Source organism: Stegodyphus dumicola, chromosome 4, assembly GCF_044657685.1.
Source record: "Stegodyphus dumicola isolate Sdum_Otavi_A_Nest chromosome 4, ASM4465768v1".
Classification (NCBI taxonomy): Eukaryota; Metazoa; Arthropoda; class Arachnida; order Araneae; family Eresidae; genus Stegodyphus; species Stegodyphus dumicola.
In genome coordinates, this window is record NC_140771.1 from 49235318 (window position 1) to 49260541 (window position 25224).

Genomic DNA, 25224 nt, shown 5'->3' on the forward strand with positions numbered 1-25224 from the left:
TATAATCTATTTTTATTACACTCTGATTACTTTATTAACATACAGTAAATATATGCTAAACCTTTTACTTCAGCTTCAGTAATTCGGAATTTTTGACAGAATTGTTATCGGAACTAGGACTTAGAAGATAAGTCAAACTGAATATTTCAATAATCCAATAAATTCAAGGCCGAATTTTCAATATTTTATTTTCGGAGAGAGGAAATTTTTTTTCATTTTTGGTCCATTGTCCTAAGTATATTTGCTTCGATTCTTTATTTTTTCCATAAAAGCGAAAATCTTACGCATGGTATACGCATAGCTTCAAATTAAAATATAATAATATACAGGTTGGTTAAAATTAAAGTTCCACTTTGAAATAGTCATAAAAGAATCAACGTTCACTACTGGATCAAATGTTATCAAACTTGGTAACCGTGTAAAGGAGATTATGGGAATTTATTTTTCACGAAAAGAAGAAAGTTCGAAAACTCACCACCAGAGGGAAATGGCGCTGTATGCAATATTGTTAAACGAAATATGGGTCGGAATCTAACTTAACCTTTTGCTACACGGGTTTAATAAGTTGTATACCCTCAATCAACTTTGAACTAAGCAAATTATCATTTAAATGCGTTACAGTCAATAAAAGTCAAGTGCACCATGCGTGTAAGGGAGAAAAATCGTCCGTGAAAACCACGAATTAGCGATTAGAAAATGTGAGATCGCAAATCCCTCGCACAAGTGCCTACAATCTGGAAATCATTTTCTTACAGATCGCCAATTTGTAATTTTTGAAGATTGAATTCAGCCCTAAAACATGATACTGATTCAAAATGCTTTTAATCGATTTGGGCCAAAGAAATCTCTCATGTTATCTACCTAGTTCGCGGATGTCTACAGTAAGATATGTATAAATTTCGGGATTCAACCTCTGTGACTTTTGGCTATGGGGTTATCTCAAAAGCACTGTTTATGGTGATAATCTAAACAATTTGGCAGAAATGAAAAATGTGATACACCGACATGTCCGTAACATTCCTCCTGATATGCTAAGAGCATTCTCCTACTGCATTCCATTGCATAACAGTCATTCCACTCCATCAGCTAGTTTCATAACTGAACCATTTCTCTCTGAAGAGCAATCAACAGCTGGACCACTGTGATTGCAGCTCGCTTAGAATCAATGTTAAAATGTTTCGTGATACATGAACAGCAGTAACGTGGCATTTTATATACTAGGATTTTTATGCAGGGCTGGGCCCCACCTCACATATGTCGCACAGTTACTTAGGCAACATTTCACGAATGAACATATTATAGGCCGACACTTCCCCACTTCCCACCAGACCTCAACCTCTGTGACTTTTGGCTATGGGGTTATCTCAAAAGCACTGTTTATAGTGATAATCTAAACAATTTGGCAAAAATGAAAAATGTGATACATCGACATGTCCGTAACATTCCTCCTAATATGCTAAAAGCTGCTGTTGAGAATGCAGTAACAGGATTTAACTTGCTTTCGGAAAATGCTGGACGCTACAATGAACATGCTTTGTAACATGTTTCGGAAACGATTAAACACATTTTAAATCGATGTTTTCATGTCTTATTTCATATAATAGTATTGCATACAGTGCCATTTCCTCCCCACTGGTACTGAGTTTTTGACATATTTCTCCTAAAGGTAATATTATAAAGAATGGCAATGTTTATTGGAAGAAAACCAGAAATTGCATAGACAGAATTATGGTACAATATCGACATACAATGTGCAGAAGTATCCGCTGTTAAATGACTAGTTGATATTTATAATTTAGCTTATTCTTAAGCAGCCTAGCCCTGACTCTAAGCCGTACAATATGAAGCGTTCAATTCCTTGCTTACAGATTAGCGAATGCACACTGCTAAAAAAAAAGGGGGGGACAGTTCTATATCTCCTGTTCTACTCGACCCATTGACAAAATTCAAATTGCGTTTCTCATGTCTCGAAAGCGCGACTTAGGATATATATTAGATTTATATATAGCACTATTCTAACATAGGTATTTTGACACAAAATCGAACTTTTCCTGAAATAACATACCAATTTTTTTCCCATATTTTGATTCTATGACTCAAATTATGTCAGAATGAAAAGTTTTGTAAAAATCGTACGAGTAGTTTTTAAAATATTAGCTATCAAAATTTTAGCTCCTCAATGTTAATTGAATTTGGCAAATATTTATTAATATCTCCTTTTATATTAAACTATTTTTGATTTTTGCTTTCAAATTTCGAAGTTTAGGATCATTCCAAATAAAATTTACCCATTTTTTGTGTTTTTTTTTTTTTTTTTTAAATTTCTATTTTTAAATAATTTTTATAAATGTCTCGAAAAACATTTTGAATTATAACCTATAAAATTTTTACCATCATCTTAAAGTAGGTGTATTTTTAAGATTACCTGCAAAAAAATTAAATTTTTTTATTCAAAATTTTCTAAGATATACATGAATTTACATATTTTCGCGTTTTGAAATTTGGCATCTTTTTTTTTTGAGCCAAATAACGCCAAATGTGGTTTATGGATTTTTGTTACAGTGAATTGCCACAGCTATTTTTTACCTTAAATTTCAAATAAATTTTTACGGAAAATGAATTATATGAAATTTTTTCCTCAATGACACGTAATAAATATTTATTAATACTATATGAAAAATTATTTTGAAATTATAGATGCTATTATTCAAATTTTTAACTTTTTAAAAAAATTTCTTGCTTTCTTCCTTTTTTAAAAAAAATATTTGTAAGAGTAAATTTTTATCTTCGTTTTATTGTCTGCTACTTTACTTTAACTTCGTTTAAATCGAATTGTCTAAAACTGAGAACTTTTGTTTGATGTTTATTTGAATTTTATGACATTAACTGCATAATTTATTTCTAAACAAGCTGTTGCTTATGAAGTGGCTGAAAGAGTGGCTGGTACTATCATCCATATTTTTAAAGCACAGTATATTTTTAGAGAAACATAAGATAAAACATAAGAGAAACATAAATTATGATATAAACATACAACCCTCTAGAGACTGAATTAATGGAAATTCAATGGTTATGTAGAAATGATCTGCAGCTACTTAATGGCTGGATAAGTCAGCATGGTTCTGTGGACAAGTAAGAATAATTATATAAACGACACCCAACATTCTGGATTCAATTACTAACGAGGGTACGATGTTTATTAAATGAATTTAAGAAGTTTTTAAACATAAAAAATATACTTTTTTATCCTAAAATGTATTTTTCTGCATAACGTATTTTCATTATATCCTTAAAATTCTAATTTAGAATGTAATTGTCAAGAACTGAATTCTAATCACCAGCAATATAATAAGTAATTATTACGATTATTAATAAATCTTTCTTATAAAATAACTGCAAATATTTCAAAAAACTTTCTGTCTGAATGCAAATATATTTCTATGCAAATATCTCTAATTTTATATTAATCAACTTTGTGCAAGATATTATTTTTTCGCACTTCATTTCTTACCGTCAGCTCTAGTAGAAGTTACAAATCAATTATATTCAATTAAGGAATGACCATCTAAGTTTAGAAACAGTGTACCGTAACAGCAATTCAATTATTGACGCCTTATCTTTCATGTTACTCCCCATTGGCAAGCTACATGATTTTTAATGAGTATTCGGGTTTTGCTAGTAACTTCACTTGGAAATTGCGCTTAAACTAGGTTAGTTGGTTATTTGAACATAGAAAGAACATGGGAGCTATTTGGTTAAGATGCTTTCATAGAGGACCTTTGTAAAGAGAATCTAAAAAACTACGAAAACCAACCATGCAGCCTGGGTCAGGCTTCGCAACAAACAATTGGTGTTTAAGAATCTTCAAACGCTAAGTAACTGGTAAGGCTCCAATTTAATATTTTATTTGTAAATATTTAAAATATTGTATTCTTAGACACAAAAAGCAGAATTTAAGTTTTGTTAAGTCGTTAGTAAATTACCAAGCCGTAGTGCAAATGAATATTCAATTTCTTTTGCAATAATTGTATTCACTTAATATTTTTGGAATATGAGCTAAAGAAGGAATGTTCTAGGAAGATTAAAGAAGTGTTTAAATCCAGTGATATTAGGTTTGTCTTACAAGCTCAGATATCAAAACGATTCTGCAATTGCCCAAGTAGTTGACTTGTAAATGGCTGTGAATTAAGCAGATAACTTTTAATCTTACGTTATTCAGTCAGAAAATGTATTCCAAATGTTTTGTATTGCATGACAATGCATCTTTTCATTATTCAATAACCAATTAGAGAACCGCTTGTGTTCCGAAAACAAGTATGTGTACTCAATCGTGCTGCATGTTTTTCTACTTCTTCCTGTGATGTTTTCCCCAAAAAAACTAAAGTTGTCTCTCAAAGGAAAGTTTTTTTGACATTGAAGAGACAGAAGGAGTATGACATCTAATTTTACAGGCATGTCAAAAACAGATCTCTACAAGCCTTCTCTTCCATTACATGTTGTGCATTCAGACAAAAAGTTGCATCAGCGTAAATTCTATAATCTATTTTTATTACACTCTGATTACTTTATTAACATACAGTAAATATATGCTAAACCTTTTACTTCAGCTTCAGTAATTCGGAATTTTTGACAGAATTGTTATCGGAACTAGGACTTAGAAGATAAGTCAAACTGAATATTTCAATAATCCAATAAATTCAAGGCCGAATTTTCAATATTTTATTTTCGGAGAGAGGAAATTTTTTTTCATTTTTGGTCCATTGTCCTAAGTATATTTGCTTCGATTCTTTATTTTTTCCATAAAAGCGAAAATCTTACGCATGGTATACGCATAGCTTCAAATTAAAATATAATAATATACAGGTTGGTTAAAATTAAAGTTCCACTTTGAAATAGTCATAAAAGAATCAACGTTCACTACTGGATCAAATGTTATCAAACTTGGTAACCGTGTAAAGGAGATTATGGGAATTTATTTTTCACGAAAAGAAGAAAGTTCGAAAACTCACCACCAGAGGGAAATGGCGCTGTATGCAATATTGTTAAACGAAATATGGGTCGGAATCTAACTTAACCTTTTGCTACACGGGTTTAATAAGTTGTATACCCTCAATCAACTTTGAACTAAGCAAATTATCATTTAAATGCGTTACAGTCAATAAAAGTCAAGTGCACCATGCGTGTAAGGGAGAAAAATCGTCCGTGAAAACCACGAATTAGCGATTAGAAAATGTGAGATCGCAAATCCCTCGCACAAGTGCCTACAATCTGGAAATCATTTTCTTACAGATCGCCAATTTGTAATTTTTGAAGATTGAATTCAGCCCTAAAACATGATACTGATTCAAAATGCTTTTAATCGATTTGGGCCAAAGAAATCTCTCATGTTATCTACCTAGTTCGCGGATGTCTACAGTAAGATATGTATAAATTTCGGGATTCAACCTCTGTGACTTTTGGCTATGGGGTTATCTCAAAAGCACTGTTTATGGTGATAATCTAAACAATTTGGCAGAAATGAAAAATGTGATACACCGACATGTCCGTAACATTCCTCCTGATATGCTAAGAGCATTCTCCTACTGCATTCCATTGCATAACAGTCATTCCACTCCATCAGCTAGTTTCATAACTGAACCATTTCTCTCTGAAGAGCAATCAACAGCTGGACCACTGTGATTGCAGCTCGCTTAGAATCAATGTTAAAATGTTTCGTGATACATGAACAGCAGTAACGTGGCATTTTATATACTAGGATTTTTATGCAGGGCTGGGCCCCACCTCACATATGTCGCACAGTTACTTAGGCAACATTTCACGAATGAACATATTATAGGCCGACACTTCCCCACTTCCCACCAGACCTCAACCTCTGTGACTTTTGGCTATGGGGTTATCTCAAAAGCACTGTTTATAGTGATAATCTAAACAATTTGGCAAAAATGAAAAATGTGATACATCGACATGTCCGTAACATTCCTCCTAATATGCTAAAAGCTGCTGTTGAGAATGCAGTAACAGGATTTAACTTGCTTTCGGAAAATGCTGGACGCTACAATGAACATGCTTTGTAACATGTTTCGGAAACGATTAAACACATTTTAAATCGATGTTTTCATGTCTTATTTCATATAATAGTATTGCATACAGTGCCATTTCCTCCCCACTGGTACTGAGTTTTTGACATATTTCTCCTAAAGGTAATATTATAAAGAATGGCAATGTTTATTGGAAGAAAACCAGAAATTGCATAGACAGAATTATGGTACAATATCGACATACAATGTGCAGAAGTATCCGCTGTTAAATGACTAGTTGATATTTATAATTTAGCTTATTCTTAAGCAGCCTAGCCCTGACTCTAAGCCGTACAATATGAAGCGTTCAATTCCTTGCTTACAGATTAGCGAATGCACACTGCTAAAAAAAAAGGGGGGGACAGTTCTATATCTCCTGTTCTACTCGACCCATTGACAAAATTCAAATTGCGTTTCTCATGTCTCGAAAGCGCGACTTAGGATATATATTAGATTTATATATAGCACTATTCTAACATAGGTATTTTGACACAAAATCGAACTTTTCCTGAAATAACATACCAATTTTTTTCCCATATTTTGATTCTATGACTCAAATTATGTCAGAATGAAAAGTTTTGTAAAAATCGTACGAGTAGTTTTTAAAATATTAGCTATCAAAATTTTAGCTCCTCAATGTTAATTGAATTTGGCAAATATTTATTAATATCTCCTCTTATATTAAACTATTTTTGATTTTTGCTTTCAAATTTCGAAGTTTAGGATCATTCCAAATAAAATTTACCCATTTTTTGTGTTTTTTTTTTTTTTTTTTTTAAATTTCTATTTTTAAATAATTTTTATAAATGTCTCGAAAAACATTTTGAATTATAACCTATAAAATTTTTACCATCATCTTAAAGTAGGTGTATTTTTAAGATTACCTGCAAAAAAATTAAATTTTTTTATTCAAAATTTTCTAAGATATACATGAATTTACATATTTTCGCGTTTTGAAATTTGGCATCTTTTTTTTTGAGCCAAATAACGCCAAATGTGGTTTATGGATTTTTGTTACAGTGAATTGCCACAGCTATTTTTTACCTTAAATTTCAAATAAATTTTTACGGAAAATGAATTATATGAAATTTTTTCCTCAATGACACGTAATAAATATTTATTAATACTATATGAAAAATTATTTTGAAATTATAGATGCTATTATTCAAATTTTTAACTTTTTAAAAAAATTTCTTGCTTTCTTCCTTTTTTAAAAAAAATATTTGTAAGAGTAAATTTTTATCTTCGTTTTATTGTCTGCTACTTTACTTTAACTTCGTTTAAATCGAATTGTCTAAAACTGAGAACTTTTGTTTGATGTTTATTTGAATTTTATGACATTAACTGCATAATTTATTTCTAAACAAGCTGTTGCTTATGAAGTGGCTGAAAGAGTGGCTGGTACTATCATCCATATTTTTAAAGCACAGTATATTTTTAGAGAAACATAAGATAAAACATAAGAGAAACATAAATTATGATATAAACATACAACCCTCTAGAGACTGAATTAATGGAAATTCAATGGTTATGTAGAAATGATCTGCAGCTACTTAATGGCTGGATAAGTCAGCATGGTTCTGTGGACAAGTAAGAATAATTATATAAACGACACCCAACATTCTGGATTCAATTACTAACGAGGGTACGATGTTTATTAAATGAATTTAAGAAGTTTTTAAACATAAAAAATATACTTTTTTATCCTAAAATGTATTTTTCTGCGTAACGTATTTTCATTATATCCTTAAAATTCTAATTTAGAATGTAATTGTCAAGAACTGAATTCTAATCACCAGCAATATAATAAGTAATTATTACGATTATTAATAAATCTTTCTTATAAAATAACTGCAAATATTTCAAAAAACTTTCTGTCTGAATGCAAATATATTTCTATGCAAATATCTCTAATTTTATATTAATCAACTTTGTGCAAGATATTATTTTTTCGCACTTCATTTCTTACCGTCAGCTCTAGTAGAAGTTACAAATCAATTATATTCAATTAAGGAATGACCATCTAAGTTTAGAAACAGTGTACCGTAACAGCAATTCAATTATTGACGCCTTATCTTTCATGTTACTCCCCATTGGCAAGCTACATGATTTTTAATGAGTATTCGGGTTTTGCTAGTAACTTCACTTGGAAATTGCGCTTAAACTAGGTTAGTTGGTTATTTGAACATAGAAAGAACATGGGAGCTATTTGGTTAAGATGCTTTCATAGAGGACCTTTGTAAAGAGAACCTAAAAAACTACGAAAACCAACCATGCAGCCTGGGTCAGGCTTCGCAACAAACAATTGGTGTTTAAGAATCTTCAAACGCTAAGTAACTGGTAAGGCTCCAATTTAATATTTTATTTGTAAATATTTAAAATATTGTATTCTTAGACACAAAAAGCAGAATTTAAGTTTTGTTAAGTCGTTAGTAAATTACCAAGCCGTAGTGCAAATGAATATTCAATTTCTTTTGCAATAATTGTATTCACTTAATATTTTTGGAATATGAGCTAAAGAAGGAATGTTCTAGGAAGATTAAAGAAGTGTTTAAATCCAGTGATATTAGGTTTGTCTTACAAGCTCAGATATCAAAACGATTCTGCAATTGCCCAAGTAGTTGACTTGTAAATGGCTGTGAATTAAGCAGATAACTTTTAATCTTACGTTATTCAGTCAGAAAATGTATTCCAAATGTTTTGTATTGCATGACAATGCATCTTTTCATTATTCAATAACCAATTAGAGAACCGCTTGTGTTCCGAAAACAAGTATGTGTACTCAATCGTGCTGCATGTTCTTCTACTTCTTCCTGTGATGTTTTCCCCAAAAAAACTAAAGTTGTCTCTCAAAGGAAAGTTTTTTTGACATTGAAGAGACAGAAGGAGTATGACATCTAATTTTACAGGCATGTCAAAAACAGATCTCTACAAGCCTTCTCTTCCATTACATGTTGTGCATTCAGACAAAAAGTTGCATCAGCGTAAATTCTATAATCTATTTTTATTACACTCTGATTACTTTATTAACATACAGTAAATATATGCTAAACCTTTTACTTCAGCTTCAGTAATTCGGAATTTTTGACAGAATTGTTATCGGAACTAGGACTTAGAAGATAAGTCAAACTGAATATTTCAATAATCCAATAAATTCAAGGCCGAATTTTCAATATTTTATTTTCGGAGAGAGGAAATTTTTTTTCATTTTTGGTCCATTGTCCTAAGTATATTTGCTTCGATTCTTTATTTTTTCCATAAAAGCGAAAATCTTACGCATGGTATACGCATAGCTTCAAATTAAAATATAATAATATACAGGTTGGTTAAAATTAAAGTTCCACTTTGAAATAGTCATAAAAGAATCAACGTTCACTACTGGATCAAATGTTATCAAACTTGGTAACCGTGTAAAGGAGATTATGGGAATTTATTTTTCACGAAAAGAAGAAAGTTCGAAAACTCACCACCAGAGGGAAATGGCGCTGTATGCAATATTGTTAAACGAAATATGGGTCGGAATCTAACTTAACCTTTTGCTACACGGGTTTAATAAGTTGTATACCCTCAATCAACTTTGAACTAAGCAAATTATCATTTAAATGCGTTACAGTCAATAAAAGTCAAGTGCACCATGCGTGTAAGGGAGAAAAATCGTCCGTGAAAACCACGAATTAGCGATTAGAAAATGTGAGATCGCAAATCCCTCGCACAAGTGCCTACAATCTGGAAATCATTTTCTTACAGATCGCCAATTTGTAATTTTTGAAGATTGAATTCAGCCCTAAAACATGATACTGATTCAAAATGCTTTTAATCGATTTGGGCCAAAGAAATCTCTCATGTTATCTACCTAGTTCGCGGATGTCTACAGTAAGATATGTATAAATTTCGGGATTCAACCTCTGTGACTTTTGGCTATGGGGTTATCTCAAAAGCACTGTTTATGGTGATAATCGAAACAATTTGGCAGAAATGAAAAATGTCCGTAACATTCCTCCTGATATGCTAAGAGCATTCTCCTACTGCATTCCATTGCATAACAGTCATTCCACTCCATCAGCTAGTTTCATAACTGAACCATTTCTCTCTGAAGAGCAATCAACAGCTGGACCACTGTGATTTCAGCTCGCTTAGAATTAATGTTAAAATGTTTCGTGATACATGAACAGCAGTAACGTGGCATTTTATATACTAGGATTTTTATGCAGGGCTGGGCCCCACCTCACATATGTCGCACAGTTACTTAGGCAACATTTCACGAATGAACATATTATAGGCCGACACTTCCCCACTTCCCACCAGACCTCAACCTCTGTGACTTTTGGCTATGGGGTTATCTCAAAAGCACTGTTTATAGTGATAATCTAAACAATTTGGCAAAAATGAAAAATGTGATACATCGACATGTCCGTAACATTCCTCCTAATATGCTAAAAGCTGCTGTTGAGAATGCAGTAACAGGATTTAACTTGCTTTCGGAAAATGCTGGACGCTACAATGAACATGCTTTGTAACATGTTTCGGAAACGATTAAACACATTTTAAATCGATGTTTTCATGTCTTATTTCATATAATAGTATTGCATACAGTGCCATTTCCTCCCCACTGGTACTGAGTTTTTGAACTCCCCCCCCCCCCCCGTGGAAAGTAAATTCCCATAACCTCCTTTACAGGTTTCCCAAGTTTGATAACATTTGATCCAGTAGTTTTCTTTTTATGACCATTTCAAAGTGGAACTTTAATTATAACCACCATGTGAATTAAACTTTAAAAGTTTGACAGTTTGATTCAAGTCCCAGCTTTAAAAATATACATATATATATATATAAAAATTTTTATATTAATTCTCTTAGAAAGAATGTTTTAAGAAGCTAATTTTTCTCTCGTGTTATACATTGTATAAAAAAACATGATCTCTAATATGATTTAGATTGTTTCAGCTGATATAAAAATCGGGTCAGCCGGTGGTACAGAAAAAACACTGTTGGACTGTTTTATTTCTTTGTCATTTAGAAAAAAGTCTTTTAATTAAATATCCTTTGGACTTTGCTCTATACTTTGTTTATAGTTAAAATGTCTAGAAAATGAAAAGCTGTCTTCAACTGAAATGCAGTTGATGCAATTGATATTTTTAAAAAATTGACAAGAATGCAAAATTTATGGAAGTCTAGCAATCGAAAAATCTTAATTTTCTTGTGTGAGCACTAAAAATAACTGTAGAAGGAAAGAAGAAAATTAGGGAGAAAAGTAAGCAAAAATCTGAAGAGAAATTTGGCTGTCAGACATACCAAGATGTTTCAAAAAGTTGGACGCTTTTGAATATACTTTCAGTATACTTCAAAGAATTTAGGTGCTCAAAGAGAAAACACTTGGATGTGTACACCAGCAAATACCATCAATTGAGTTTGTGTTAACAGAAAAGATAAAAACGATATCATTGCAGATTAAAGTTAAGAGCGACTGGTTTTAGACTATATTGTTGTATAGTTCCCTTAGAAAGTCCTCTGCGAAGGCATCCCTCCCCTTAGGCAGATAGCTCTAGTGTGCTTTGCCATAATTAAATAAACCAAAACCTCTTGATGAAACCAGCCTTTCCTTTCATATCATACCTTCATAATGCTAACCTCTAAAGATTGATAAAGGCTCTGACTTAAATACTGATGAAATGGATTGAATTGGATTATTAAGTTACGGGAAAGCAGGGCTATCTGCCTAAAAGGAAGGATGCCTTCGTGAAGAACTTTCTAAGGGAAACCAGCTGACATGCATGTTACACATAAGAAAATCCACGTAAACGCCCATGCAACCATCCCAGCCCGTTTACCAGGATTCGAACCCCGGAGTGAACTACTAGTGTTCTTTATGAAATGGAAGGCGATAACTTTATTTAAAACAAGCAGCTTCGCTGCATGGCTGAAGGGAACACCAAACGTTAAATTTAAAAACTGCGTAGAAATTTACTCTGCAGAACAACTTCATAAAAAAAAAGTTATTACGTATAACAAAATTACAATGAAATAAGCAATATCCCTTAATACGAATATTAATTATCCTAATAAATAAATTAACCAACTTCCCTTTGCAAGATCTTAAGAACTCAAATGGTATAAAGGAGGTTAAGAACTTTGTTTCCTAAAAAAATCACTCGAAACTTTTCAATATCTTAAAAACAGTGAAATGAGCAATAAATAACATAAAAGAATACAAAAACAAAAAATTCTTAAAAGCAAAGTATAATTAATGATATTTTATCTTATATTTTCAAGAGAAAAAAATTACAATGAAATAAGCTATATCCCTTAATACAAATATAAATTATCCTAATAAAAAAATTAACCAACTTTCTGTTGAAGAAAAAAAATCATGCAAAACTTTTCAATATCTTACAAATAGTGAAATAAGCAAAAAATAACATGAAAGAAATTCAAAAAACAAAAAATTCTGCGTAGAATTCTCTGCCGAAAAACTTTATAAAAAAAAAAAAATCAATAAAAATGCATTATATATATATAAAAAAATGACAATGAAATATGCCAATCTCTTAAAAACAGTGACATAAGAAACATGATGAAAAATTGTTGCCAAACCCATATTTCTAAAAGAATGAAACTATTCAAAATGATGCGATTTCATCAAAAATCTATCAACAACAATAAGAAAGGAAAATTGTTGCCAAAGTCACAGTTATAAAGATGTGAGAAGTGTACTCAGAAGCTTCATTTAAAAAAATTTTTAAAAATACAAACTATTGTCATTTTTCCAAAATTCTTTTTGCAAAAGCAGTCGCAAGTATGAAAGTTTAACGTGTCCAAAAATCAAAGAAAAATAAACTGTACATTTTTAAAAATAAACCTTTTTAGAAAAATCCAGTTGAAAAGGTGTTAAGCTCCTTTTGTTAAATAAATTCGTATTTAACTGATTTATTGAAACATGAAATTTATTTTAAGTTCGTAAAATAGCTAAGTGTCTACGTTTCTTGACGATGTGAAAATGGAATGTGTAGAGTAAAATCTTTCTTCCTATAGCGAATTTTGTCTCAAAATGATGCGATTTTGTCATAAAACATAAAATTTAAAAAATTCTAATTCGAATTTCGAAAAAATCACTTCGAGGTGCAGTGGCTCTTGTCTAGATGCATCTATGTACCAAATTTCATAGCCGTGGTCTATTAGCTTACGCTCGGAGTGAACGAAAGACACACACACACACACACACATAGACAGACTCTTTCTTTTATTATATGTAAAGATGATTGTCAGAAATACAAAGATGTTTCAAAAAATTGGATCCTTTTTAATATACTAGCAGAATGCCTGAAGAAAAACTGTTTAAAGCAGTGTATGCAAGTCATCCCAAGTTAAAATGACAATTATACATCTCTCTTATTTATACATCTTTTCTGAACGGAACACCGAAAGTCGTGTTAAGTGTGCTTTACTGTATTTTCTCTTTTAATATACGCTGTTTTCAAATGCATCATAGTCTGGGTTACAAAGTATTCTTCCGAAAGAAACGCAATTCAAATAAATAAAATCAAATTCTGGAAAATTCATATTAATAAATATATTTAAAATGCTCAGTTCGAATGAATAAATAGAAAATTTTAAAATAATTATCTGAAGAGACAATGCAACACTAACAATTAAAATAAAAGTCTAAAAATTTAAAAATTACCTAAAATAGTAACTATGACTAAAAATATAATATAAAGAAAACTATTTGAAAAAAAAAAATAAATGACGCACCTTTGATTTAAACTACGCAGTTCAAATAAGTAAATAGAAGTTTTTAAAACAATTATTCGAAAGAAACTATGCAACGTAAACAATTAAAATGAAATTTGAAAAAGAAAAAATTTGCTTAAAATTAATAAAAATTACAATTAAAAATATAATATAAAGAACATTATTTGAAAGAAGGAAGGATTGAGTCTTTTTTTCCTTTCACGCACTATGTAAAAATGGAAATGAAAATAGGTTGCCACATATTAAGAAGTTTGCCAGGTGAACTAATTTTGGCGCAAACTGAATAAAAAGTGCCAACATAAATTGTTGAATTTCTCCGTAAATTTCGCACCAAATTTTACAAAATTTAATAATTAGGCATGATTTGAGTTGTAGAATCGAAATATGTAAAAAAATTGGTATTTTATTTCAGAAAAAGTCCAATTTTGTGTCAAAACACTTATGTTAGAATAGTTCTATATATAAATCTAATACATATCCTAAGTTACACTTTTGAGACATGAAGAACGCAATTTGAATTTCGTGACTCGGCCCAGTAGAACAGGAGATATAGAACTGTCCCCCCTTTTTTTAGCAGTGTACATTGAAATTAATACAGTACATGTTGTGTGCAATTCCACTTAATTCACACCGTAATTTATCATAATTTTGTTTTATTAATTATTGATTTCTGTGATACGTTACATGTCATTTCCAAGAAAATTTACTGTCAAGGAAAACCCCAAGATATAAAAAGATAATTTGCTACAGCCAACGGGGTTCCATCAAGAAATAACTAAAATGATCATAAAAATGTTTAGCTTTTCAATAATCGAATCTCTGGTTTTATCAAGATTAAAGACTTATTTAAAACATTTGACCAATTGGATGCGAGGTTTAAAGTGCCCTGTGCATAGAAAAAAGCAGCAAGAAGATCCCTACTCTGGAAGCAAACCAAGATATCACCCACAAACGCTATAGTATTGCAACAAGCAAGATTTTTCAGTTTTGATACGAAATCATTAACAGTAATATTCCAAAAAGTAGGTCCAGAAACCGAGCCTTAAGGGCAATGGATTGCAAAATCCAGTAGCAATTTGGCCATTCGATCATTCAAAAAGGTCAGAAGCAAGCAAAAAAATATTTGTTGGAAGTTCCACTTTTTTAACATGATTCAGAATACAAGGCTACCACGCCTTTTTGAAGGCGTATTTTATATCAACAAAAACCAAAATAGAGCGCAAATTTATCTTTTTACCTCTCTGAACAATTTCATTCAAGTATAAAAGAGTGTCTTCAGTATTCTTTTGAGATGCAACATACTGAAAAGTCACTATGGGGCAGATACCATCAAAGTCTATCGACAAAACATTCTGTCGAAGAGTGTTTTTCCAAGCACTTAACTCTAGAGCAGGAGGTGAGCTTATACATCTAAGGTTATCCAAATGAAAAACCCTATACTCATTTCCATTAGAAATAAGTATCATCTGAGCATGTTCCTAAATGCATAGGGAAATACAAACATTAAAATGTTTATGGAGAAGAGAAGGAAACAACAGGTGAAACTGTTTAATAATCACATTTGATACAGAATCAAGACCAGGTGATTTATTTGGTTCCAGCATAGAAATAACTATATGAACTTCATCACAATAAAAATAAATAAATAAATAAATAAAAAGAAGAATGTAAGAATTATGTTAATTTTATTAACAGTTAAATTTTAAGTTAAAGTTCCTTTCCTGTCAAATTCTTAACTTCAACTTACTACTTCCGGTAAGAACGTAGTTTTGGAATCTTGCTGAATATTTAATGAGGAGGAGTGGTATTTAAACCACGAAGTTACTTACAGAGGTAGAGAGAATCAGAGTTTCTGATTTATGTGTGTCTGCCTTTTTGGCCACTCTCTCTCACAAAGCTGTTATTACGCTCGGCCGTACTCAGGCCCCTGCTAAGCTTCATAGTCAAATACGTTAAGGGGCCAACTCGATTTCAATCTCGATAGCTTCGGTTATATTTCTTTAGTTAATCTTAGTTTTAGTTTAATTTTTAGTCTTTTAAGTTCCAGCCCGAGTGAGGGCTTTGTTTGTACACTCCCAGGCGGAGTTTTGTTAAATCTGATTGGAATAATAAAAGCTTAGTTACCCTTCTATCTTGTTGTTTCTTGTTGTCGGAATTGGGATTATAATAAAGTCTGTAAGTGCCAGGATAACTTGGGAGAGAACTTTTGTAACAATGAGGCTTCAGAAACAATGCACAGTCAATATTAACAGTTTCCGGATTTAAAATGAACTGATGTGCGCAGATTTAGATTCATTAGCTTCACATATTTCAGAACTTGTTCAGCTGACCTAACCATAATCAGTTCGAAATTGAATGCTCTTCCTCATAAAGATATGACTAAAACAGCACTTTGAAAATGGTTTGTGATTAACAATATTTTTTTATGTGTTTTATGTTTTAAATAGATATAATTTTTACAGGCTACAACATTCCTCTTCGAAGAATCTTTTGCTTTGTGTTCTCCACAACAGTTAAAACAGGCTATTGGTTCACGACTTTTAGCAGCACGAAGGTTGAACCCAACACTTAAAACATCTATTGATGATAACAAAATCATCAACTTCACGTGCATTCCAATAAATTTTTAACCTCACTTGACACAAAATACATTTACACAGGGTGCCTAGTAAACTGCGCGTTTTTTAAAGTAAAACGGATTCTACACATACTCGTGTTTTCATCAGATTCAACAACTTTGGGATTTTGATCAAATATCACTTTCAAAAGATCTGCATTGGGTATTTCATTTGGTATGTTTTGTACAAGCATAGCAGGATTCCACCTTTATTTAATTCCGCACATTTTTCTTTAACCATGGCTTGAAGTCAATTCCGATAATTGTCAGAAAGATTCTTAACTAAACTTTATTTTCTCCAATATTTTTCAACTTACATACACCTGCTTGCACACAAATGGATTGATTTTTAGTTTAATAAATTTTCTAACATTGTTAGAAGAGCAATTTTAGAGTCTACTACTAAGCAATTATCCGAAGAAAATGAAAATTTTTCATTATTCTTTGTGACATCAGATCGCACTATGACACTAGAATAACTTGGCCTCGAAATGGCTTCTTTCAATTTTTTGCTACATGCATCCAAAAAAAATAGAGCTTTGATTCATTAAAAATTCTTATAAAGACAAGATTTTACTTCTCCCAGAGCTTGTCTGGCTTCCTCACGCACCTGTTGACTCTTACTGCATTTAGATTAAAGTTGTGATTCAATAACCTTGCAAAGTTTCTCAAGAACATCGTAAAACATGTCATCCTTCATATCAGCCATCCCCTGCATTATTAGTAGCTTGTTTCGAAAGTAGTTGCAACTCCTCCTCATTATCTACTTTTAATATGAAATAGTCTACATGATATGAAATAGTTGCGTTTAGCAAGAAACGCCGACCACTACATAACAATGTCTATATTCTTTTAATTTTCTAAGTGTCTTTCACCATAAAAATCGAAATATACCTCGATCTCCTGGTCGTACCCTAAGCTGCAGGAAAAGCTTGTTTGGCATTTGCTATTACTCCTCCAGCATGCAGTCAGAATCTGTTCAATAGTGGGGGAAGCGGTTGTGTTAGACTAGGTCCCATATGCAGAGTCATTTAAGGAAGCACAGCCAGCAACCTTTATTGAGGCATCAAACACAGGACAGATCTTTGTGGTTGTACTTAAATGAGGTAAATAATGAATGGTACGTACTTGATAGCCTCTACTTCTTCTATTATGCCTTCTTTCTCCCACTGAAAAAAAAAAAATCATAATATTTGTCAAAGATATCTTCTCTTCATAATCGCTTAGCGACAGACTGCAGCCTTGTTTCAGTTATGTTATAGTTACTTTTCAGAGGAGGATGCTCTACTATCCAAGGTAATTGCACCTGATAGCGGCCCACCAACGGCCGAGTGGTAAAGTCGCTGAACACTGGTAGTTTGGTCCGAGGTTCGAATCCCACGAACGGGCTGGCTGCATGGGTGTTTTCGTGGTTTTCCCCATGTGTAACGTGTATACGAGCCAGTTTCCCTTAGAAAGTCCTCCACGAAGGCATCCCTCCCCTTAGGCAGATAGCCTTAGTGTGCTTTGCCATAATTAAATACACCAACACAAACAGCACCTGATAGCGACTGTCACTGTCAACAGTTAAAGTTTCCTTGAAACGAATTGATCTCATCTTCTCCTTTTGCTTTTCTGTTCAATTGGATCATAGATGCCTATAGTTTCTAACTCCCACATCTCTTTCAGCTGAAAGTATTCTAGTCAGAGCGTGGTGTTGTTAACTACTTTTCTTTTCTTCCCAAGAGCTAGAATGGAACAGCCAAGCAACGTCTCTATAGCTGAAACTCCCAATGATAATAGTAAAATTCTGCCTGTTAAAATATTCCCTAAAATATCTGTGCCAAGGAGAACCTGTATTGTTGGCGTATTATTGTCAATGCCTGTAAGTATTATTTCACGAGGTTTAAGTTCCAAAATAAGAAGGCCACAAATTCTAGATAGCGTGATACAAATTTTGGGCTGGTCCAAAAAAGAAATTACTTCTGTACCCATAGGAAAAAGCTTCAGTTCCCTTATTAAATCCTTTTCGATGTATGATCGATGTGAGGCAACATCCAGCAGAGAACATATCGCAACTTGGCTTCCTTTATGGCAAACTTTTATCAAGACTGGCTTTAAATAGATTTCCCATAAAGAAGATTTTCCAGTAAACAATGTAGTGCACTTACATTCTGTAAAATCTGCATAAAAAGTGGATTCATTAGACCCTTTCTTCCAATTTCGATTAAGCAGAATGTAATGTCATCCTCCACATATTACTTTTTTTTTTTTTTTTTTTTTTTCAATGTGTTCTAGCTTAAGACAAACTATTAATATCTTTTGTGTATAACTTGAGATTTCCTCTAGCCTAGAGTCATCATTTTAGCTTTCCTGTCTTTAATAAAATGAGAACGGTCATAAAAAAACACCTTTAACCTTTTCATGTGTGGACAAAACTAAAAGCTGAAGCAGCAGAGATGTTATTTCTTAAAGTGTCAACTTCCTTTTAAACTCAGAGTTCTGAAATCCGATCAAGTCAAATTTATCATTTCCTCACCATTAACTTCCTGTCTTAAAAATTTCATGAACTTCTCATGGGCTCCTTGGCTGTTTTTAGCAAACCACATTGCTACCACCTCTTACAGTATTTTTCATTACTATTGTGAGTAATTCACATACATAAACTTGTATTAATAAATATACAGAGGAGGGAACTCTCTTTTAAACTGGCAGCTAAAGATCCAGAAGAAATTGCCTGAACCACGCACTGGAACTTATCATCAGCCGGCATCTCTTCATCCTTATGAATTCTGGAAACTGACTCGAAAATCCCAAAAAGGATTTAATATATCCATTAAATCTCTGAATTTCCGATTTTGCCAACCAATATGTTTGACTACATAATGAGTGAATTTATCTATCATCAGAATTTCTTTCAAAATTTTCAACCTTTACCTTTAAATAATTACCTTTACCTTTAAAATAGTACTGCTCACTATAATTTCTATTCAGCTTCGTGGAAATCCATAACATACTACTTTGCTTGTTTTTCATCGCCCTCACCAAGAAATTATTCAGAAATTACACACTGACTATTTTCCAAGTACTGGAATTTATCATGTAACTGTGAATTCAATTTGTGAAGTCTGGAAACATTGACTTCCTAATTTCTTCAGCAATAGCTTTTGCCTTTGTAAATATTGTATGTAAAGTTTTAGATTGTAACTTTAAAGTATCCATTGTAAAATATCAAAGCTCATGAGAAAATAAGAGAACAGATATTTAATGTTTAAATTCAAATCGTACTTTGTTTATTTCATAGTTATTCCAATTTCTATCGTGGAAGCCAATTTGTTGTGACTCCTCAAGAGAAGGAACACAGAAGCTTCTTATAGTCATAAACTAAATATTTTATTTCATGCTAAAACACTTTCACAAACTTAAAACTATAAAAGCAGTGGGGCTTTTATAGTTTGGGCCAACTCCCATTAAGATTTGGTGCAACTATTGTTTCCTTAGGTGATGTGCATTTTTTTTTAATGGAAAATAGGACATTTTCAACTATTCTACAATATTTGAAGGTTCTGGTAGGAAAAAATAAATAAATAAAGTGTATAGTTTTCATTTTACTACAAAGCTCCATTAAGAAAATAAGCTGTACGTATTGAAGGATGAAGTTTAAAAAAAAGGGGGTATGCGGCTAAAGAAAGAAAGAGGACTTTAAAGTTGCAATTGGCAAGTAGATACACATTAGCAAGTTACAGCAAAACCAAGACATTACAAATTTTCTTTAAAAGACATTACATATAATCATCAGAAACACAAATGATACACCTATCAGTAAGTTTGATATCAAAATTGTGTATACTTAACAAAAATCAAGCTGAGTTTTTTCTGTTTGTGTCAGACGTTACTTTTATTTTATCACAGATATTTTTCATTTATATCAGAAAATCAAATGACATAAAAATCATGTCAATATTTAATTTTGAAGGTTACTCTTAAACTAAATCACAATTAAGGACTTGATAAAATTTCTTTCAGAGGCTTACAGAGTTTGGACAGCCTTCTTAAAAGAAAGGACCCATGTTAAAGTAATCTTTTTCTGTAATACAGACATTATGAGGTTCAGACTTCATCTGTTACCTTGGAGCTGCCAAAAGTAATACTAAGCTAAATGTGCCAAACTTCCATCTTCAGCACTTTAAAATGTTATCACCCCTTATCTAATTGATTTCTTTGAATGTATTTTTTATAAATGTCAATTAAAATAAAATACAAAAGAAAAATGCAATAAAATTATTATCAATACAATATAAGCCAATTTAAAAATGGATTTATATAATTATGCAACAGCAATGAAAAAACATAATGGTATCAAAAGTTTTATGAAAGGAAACAGATTCAAGTACTCCCTTCAGATTACAAGATTAGATATAGAAAATATTATAGGATTCAAATATGATCCAAGTGAAATGGTTAAAAACTTGTAAAGCACGTGTTATTCGAAATATCCCCACCTTGCACTGAGATGTAATTTTTTTTTTTTTTTTTTTTTTTTTTTTTTAAGCATTCTAGAAGCTGTGTTATCTCTTCTTCAAAGAAGGCATTGACAATTAGCTGCATATGCATTCTCAAACTGTTATAATGATACTGGGGAAGAGTACAACTAAACATTGGTAGTAGAATGCCTTGCCTGTATATAATGACAAACATCATATTGTTGGTGAAGACCAACCACAACTTGGGAACTTGAGATTACTTCACCACTAAAAACTTATATATACATATTTCATACAGCAAAGCACTTTCTGTACACCCATTACTCTCAGAAACAATGTACATGATTGAGCTCCTACTCTTCTATAGGTAAAATATGACAGATAGAACAGCCAAGATAATTTATTGCCTCCTAAGAATTTTTGTGCAAAAGTAAAATCTAACCATTTGGGTCATATTTAAATGTACTCAAATTACACTAAGTTATAAAAAAGTATTTTATAAATGAATACTATTAAAATATATTACAACTTTGTAAAAATTAATAACAAAACTACAAACTGAAGTCAACATTTTAGAAATTTTTTTTAAAAATTAGACTTTTCATTAAATTGCACACAGAAGTATCACTTTTTAATGATCATATTTGTTACTATAATAAAAATAAAATTAAAAAATAACAGATTATTCTTTTACATGCTATATGAAGTATAATCAATGTTCTTTGAAACCTGAATTTTTACTACGTAATCAATATTGAGTAATCCAAGTATAAATGGAATAAAATAGACATTTTTCTAATACATATGAATGCACAGAGTCAGATTTAAGCACAGGCAATATACATATGAAATACAGTGTCATATTTAGGGACAAGCTATATATAGGTAGCTGCCAACATGCTAAGTTTCATATGAAGCCAAATATAATAAAATGCTCATTTAAATGAGTTGTTTTCCTGATGACAATATTATATGAAATGTTCTAAAGATACCTTCTGCTTGGTGCACACAAATGCTTTTTTATATACAAAAGACCTTTTACTACAAAAATACGCCCATATAAATAGCAAATTAATTTAGAAAAATAACTCAATGATATGAAAGAGCTATACAACTCCTAAAATATATAATTTAAGTTTAACATCCAGTATTTAAAAAAATATACTACATTAGGAATCATAAAAGGTACTTACTTATACTTAGAAGATTTAACTTTGAGCACTGTGAAAATAAAATAACTATCAATAAAAATACAAATTTAGACAAATTAACAAGTATTCAGTTCATAAAGACTTGAGTAATAACACTTTTCTCAAAATTAATAATTTTTTTTATAACTAAGTTTATCATCCATCAAAATTAAATTTGAAGGGTTTCATAAATATAAAATAGCTGTTATTGTCATTATCCTAGCACTGAAAACTAACTTTAAATTTCTTGACTTTCCCTGGCCAAACTGAACTATTTCTTTGGCAAAAAATTATAAATTAATTAATGATTTTTCGCTAATATTTAAGAGACAAAATCTTAATGATCAAGATTTCTAGAAAAAAAAAATAAAAGTGCTAATTCATCATTCTATAATTTTTTAATAAATTAATTAATACAATAAAGATTAACTTTTCAAAGACTGATACTTTCTAACTATCTGCACCCCCTTGAAAAGATGCGATCCCATTGGTGACTCTGGAGAGCATTCTGGTACTCACTGAAGGTTATGAGAGTATTTGTGAACTCAGTGTTGACTAAGTAGAACACTTTTGTTTGAGTATCTTTTTTTTGCATTATTGTTCTCCCTATGTACACAGCAATCTGCTTTCACAAAAAAAAAAAAAAAAAAAAATCAGAAAATTGTACAAAATTGACATTACGCACAACTCAGCACCTAAATTAGGACACGTGATGCCTTTAAGCGAGCTACGCTGCACTCTATGCATGCAGAAAGACTGAAAATTTTCTGAAAAGTATGAAACTTGCAATATGCAGTTCAACACTATACTAAAACACTGAAATTTTATGGGTGGGATAATAATTTGCAGTCACACTAAGAAAAATCTCGGTAGAAGTAGAAAGCCATCTGAGGGTATGCTATGCATATATTTTAGGTGCCACATAAATATTTTTGGTGACATTAGGGTTGTCATTTAAATATTTTTTGGCAATATGGATTGTTTCATAAATACTTTGTAGGGTTTATATTTAACTAACATTTATTTTAAGTTTAAACTATCTTTCCTGTCAAGCCTTACTTTCCCCTGGAACTGCCAATGCCAGAGTATGTAAATTTTTAGTAGAACGCGCAAGGATTCAAATTATCAGCGGAAGTATTCTGAGTTAAATAGAAAGGAAACGAGTTCGAAGTGTGCTTTTCTTACTTCACGAGCGCAGAGGTAGTTAGTCAGAAATTGAAGAACCACGCGTTTCGGCCTGTGTGCTTGCCTCAGCAAATTGTTAATCTTTCAACGTAATCTTCAGAGTTTGCTGAATTATCAGCGGTACTTTAGAATGCGGTGAGGTTAGTTACCTTTAGAGAGCCTCGTAGTTAGTCTCTTGTTATTATCTCCTTTTAGTTTCTTATTTTTATTTTACCGCCGGGTCGGCGTAGTTTGTGAGCGTCAAGAGCATGCATTTGTAATTTCTAAAGTTGAATAAAAAGGGACTTAAACCCTTCTCAAGACTCTAATTTCCAGTTTCAGCAGTCACCACTTTGTTGCGTGCAGGTTGGAGGCGCGCAACTTTACAACTTTTTCAAGGCTTTTCAGTGCGAATGCGGATAATTAGAAAGCACCAAAAGATTTTCTGCCATGCTATCCAACCACACCATTACTACAGTCTATTCCCAATTTAAAACCACATTTATTCTAAGAGAGGTTTAAAAAAACTTAAGAAAGAAAAATAACCCATACAACCATAAACAGAAAAATACTATTAACAATTTACTTGCATTTTCAAGCAGTTTAATCTGCAGAATAAATACACTTGGTTGCACATATTAAATCAGTATCCAAAACAAAAAGGTACTTTTATTACTATTTTTCTTTTGTATTTTGATAGAAGTCAATGAGAAAGAGGCAGTTAATGGCAGTACATTTGATTTAGTTTTAGAATACAGCAATTTACTTTTGCAGATGACTTAGCATTTATTCATTTCAGATTACCTGCAATTAAATTATGCAGCACTGCTGTTAAAAATATCACGGACTATCAAATAATCTATCATCACTACTATCATTAGATATATTTTTATTTTCCCTTTTAATATTTTCCATAGATAGAAAAGGTGTGTTATGGTTTCTACTGAAGAGGCTTAGGTAATAAGAAAAATCATAATTTTTTCTAAGATGACTCCACATAGATGGTGGTAAAGGTCATCTTAAAGTGAAATTCAGCACTAGTGTTCATTTATGTTCTCGACAAAACTGATCACTTTCAGAAGTGGTCATCTAAGAGAGGTAGTCATCATGACAGAGTTTATTGCATTTTGAATACAAAGACTATTGATGTAATTTGGAGACTGATGTGAACAATAATGGTTAATATGTTCTGATAAATTTATAAAAATCAGACAAACAGAGGAAGTCAGAGCGATCACATCATAACAAACGAATATTTTTTTTTTCTTTTAAATATGATGGATAACATAATAAACAATTAGTTTAAAACATTTTATCTCAAGGTACAAAGACAGCAAAACAGATAACTTCCTAGTTTCATTATTAATCATTTTGAAGTTATATAATATATATATGGAATGAAGGGTTTAATGTTTTATGCTTACACAAATGAGAACATGGAGATTAGATCTACCTTTTATCATCACTTTAAAAATCTTTTAAGTATATATTATCCCCGAGAATATGACAGACAAGCAATCAAGACCATAGGGTTGTAACACTAGCAGCTGTGAGCATATTGTCAAAAAAATAGCTTCAGAGGTTGCTTGCACACGCTTCGTAATGATCTCCTGTGTGAGGACTACTTTTTTGCATGGCTTCACTCTCCATAATTTAAACTTGGAATTACAGCATCCATTATATTTTACTTCAAATTCTTTCATGTACCATAAGAATGCTGTTATGAAGGCAAACTGAAGTATAGCACTAAAAGTTAAAATTAATTTTGCTTATCAGAGAAAAAGTAATTTTAGACAAAATTTACATTTCTTACAAACAGGAGTAAACAGTAAGTGTACGGCAGTTACGCGGACAGGTGAAAGCAAGCTATTTTTTCCTGCCATACAATCAACATAATTCAAGCTCCTACCTTTCGCACAAAAACCAGTACTATCCAAAACCAGTATATATACATAGGTATAAAC

At 31.6% G+C, this 25224-nt stretch overlaps 1 protein-coding gene across 3 annotated transcripts in view; it reads right to left on the reverse strand.

Annotated features, from left to right (window-relative positions):
- Nucleotides 1-25224, reverse strand: part of LOC118186323 (WD repeat-containing protein 36) — a 177834-nt gene that overhangs the window by 133256 nt on the left and 19354 nt on the right. For 2 of the 3 annotated variants that reach the window (XM_035356406.2, XM_035356405.2), the window contains exon 2: nucleotides 22100-22127. The exons of the other annotated variant lie outside the window; for it this stretch is intronic. In XM_035356406.2, the coding sequence (XP_035212297.1) occupies nucleotides 22100-22127 (28 nt within the window). The remainder of the gene's footprint in view (nucleotides 1-22099; nucleotides 22128-25224) is intronic. 3 annotated transcript variants of the gene reach the window in all.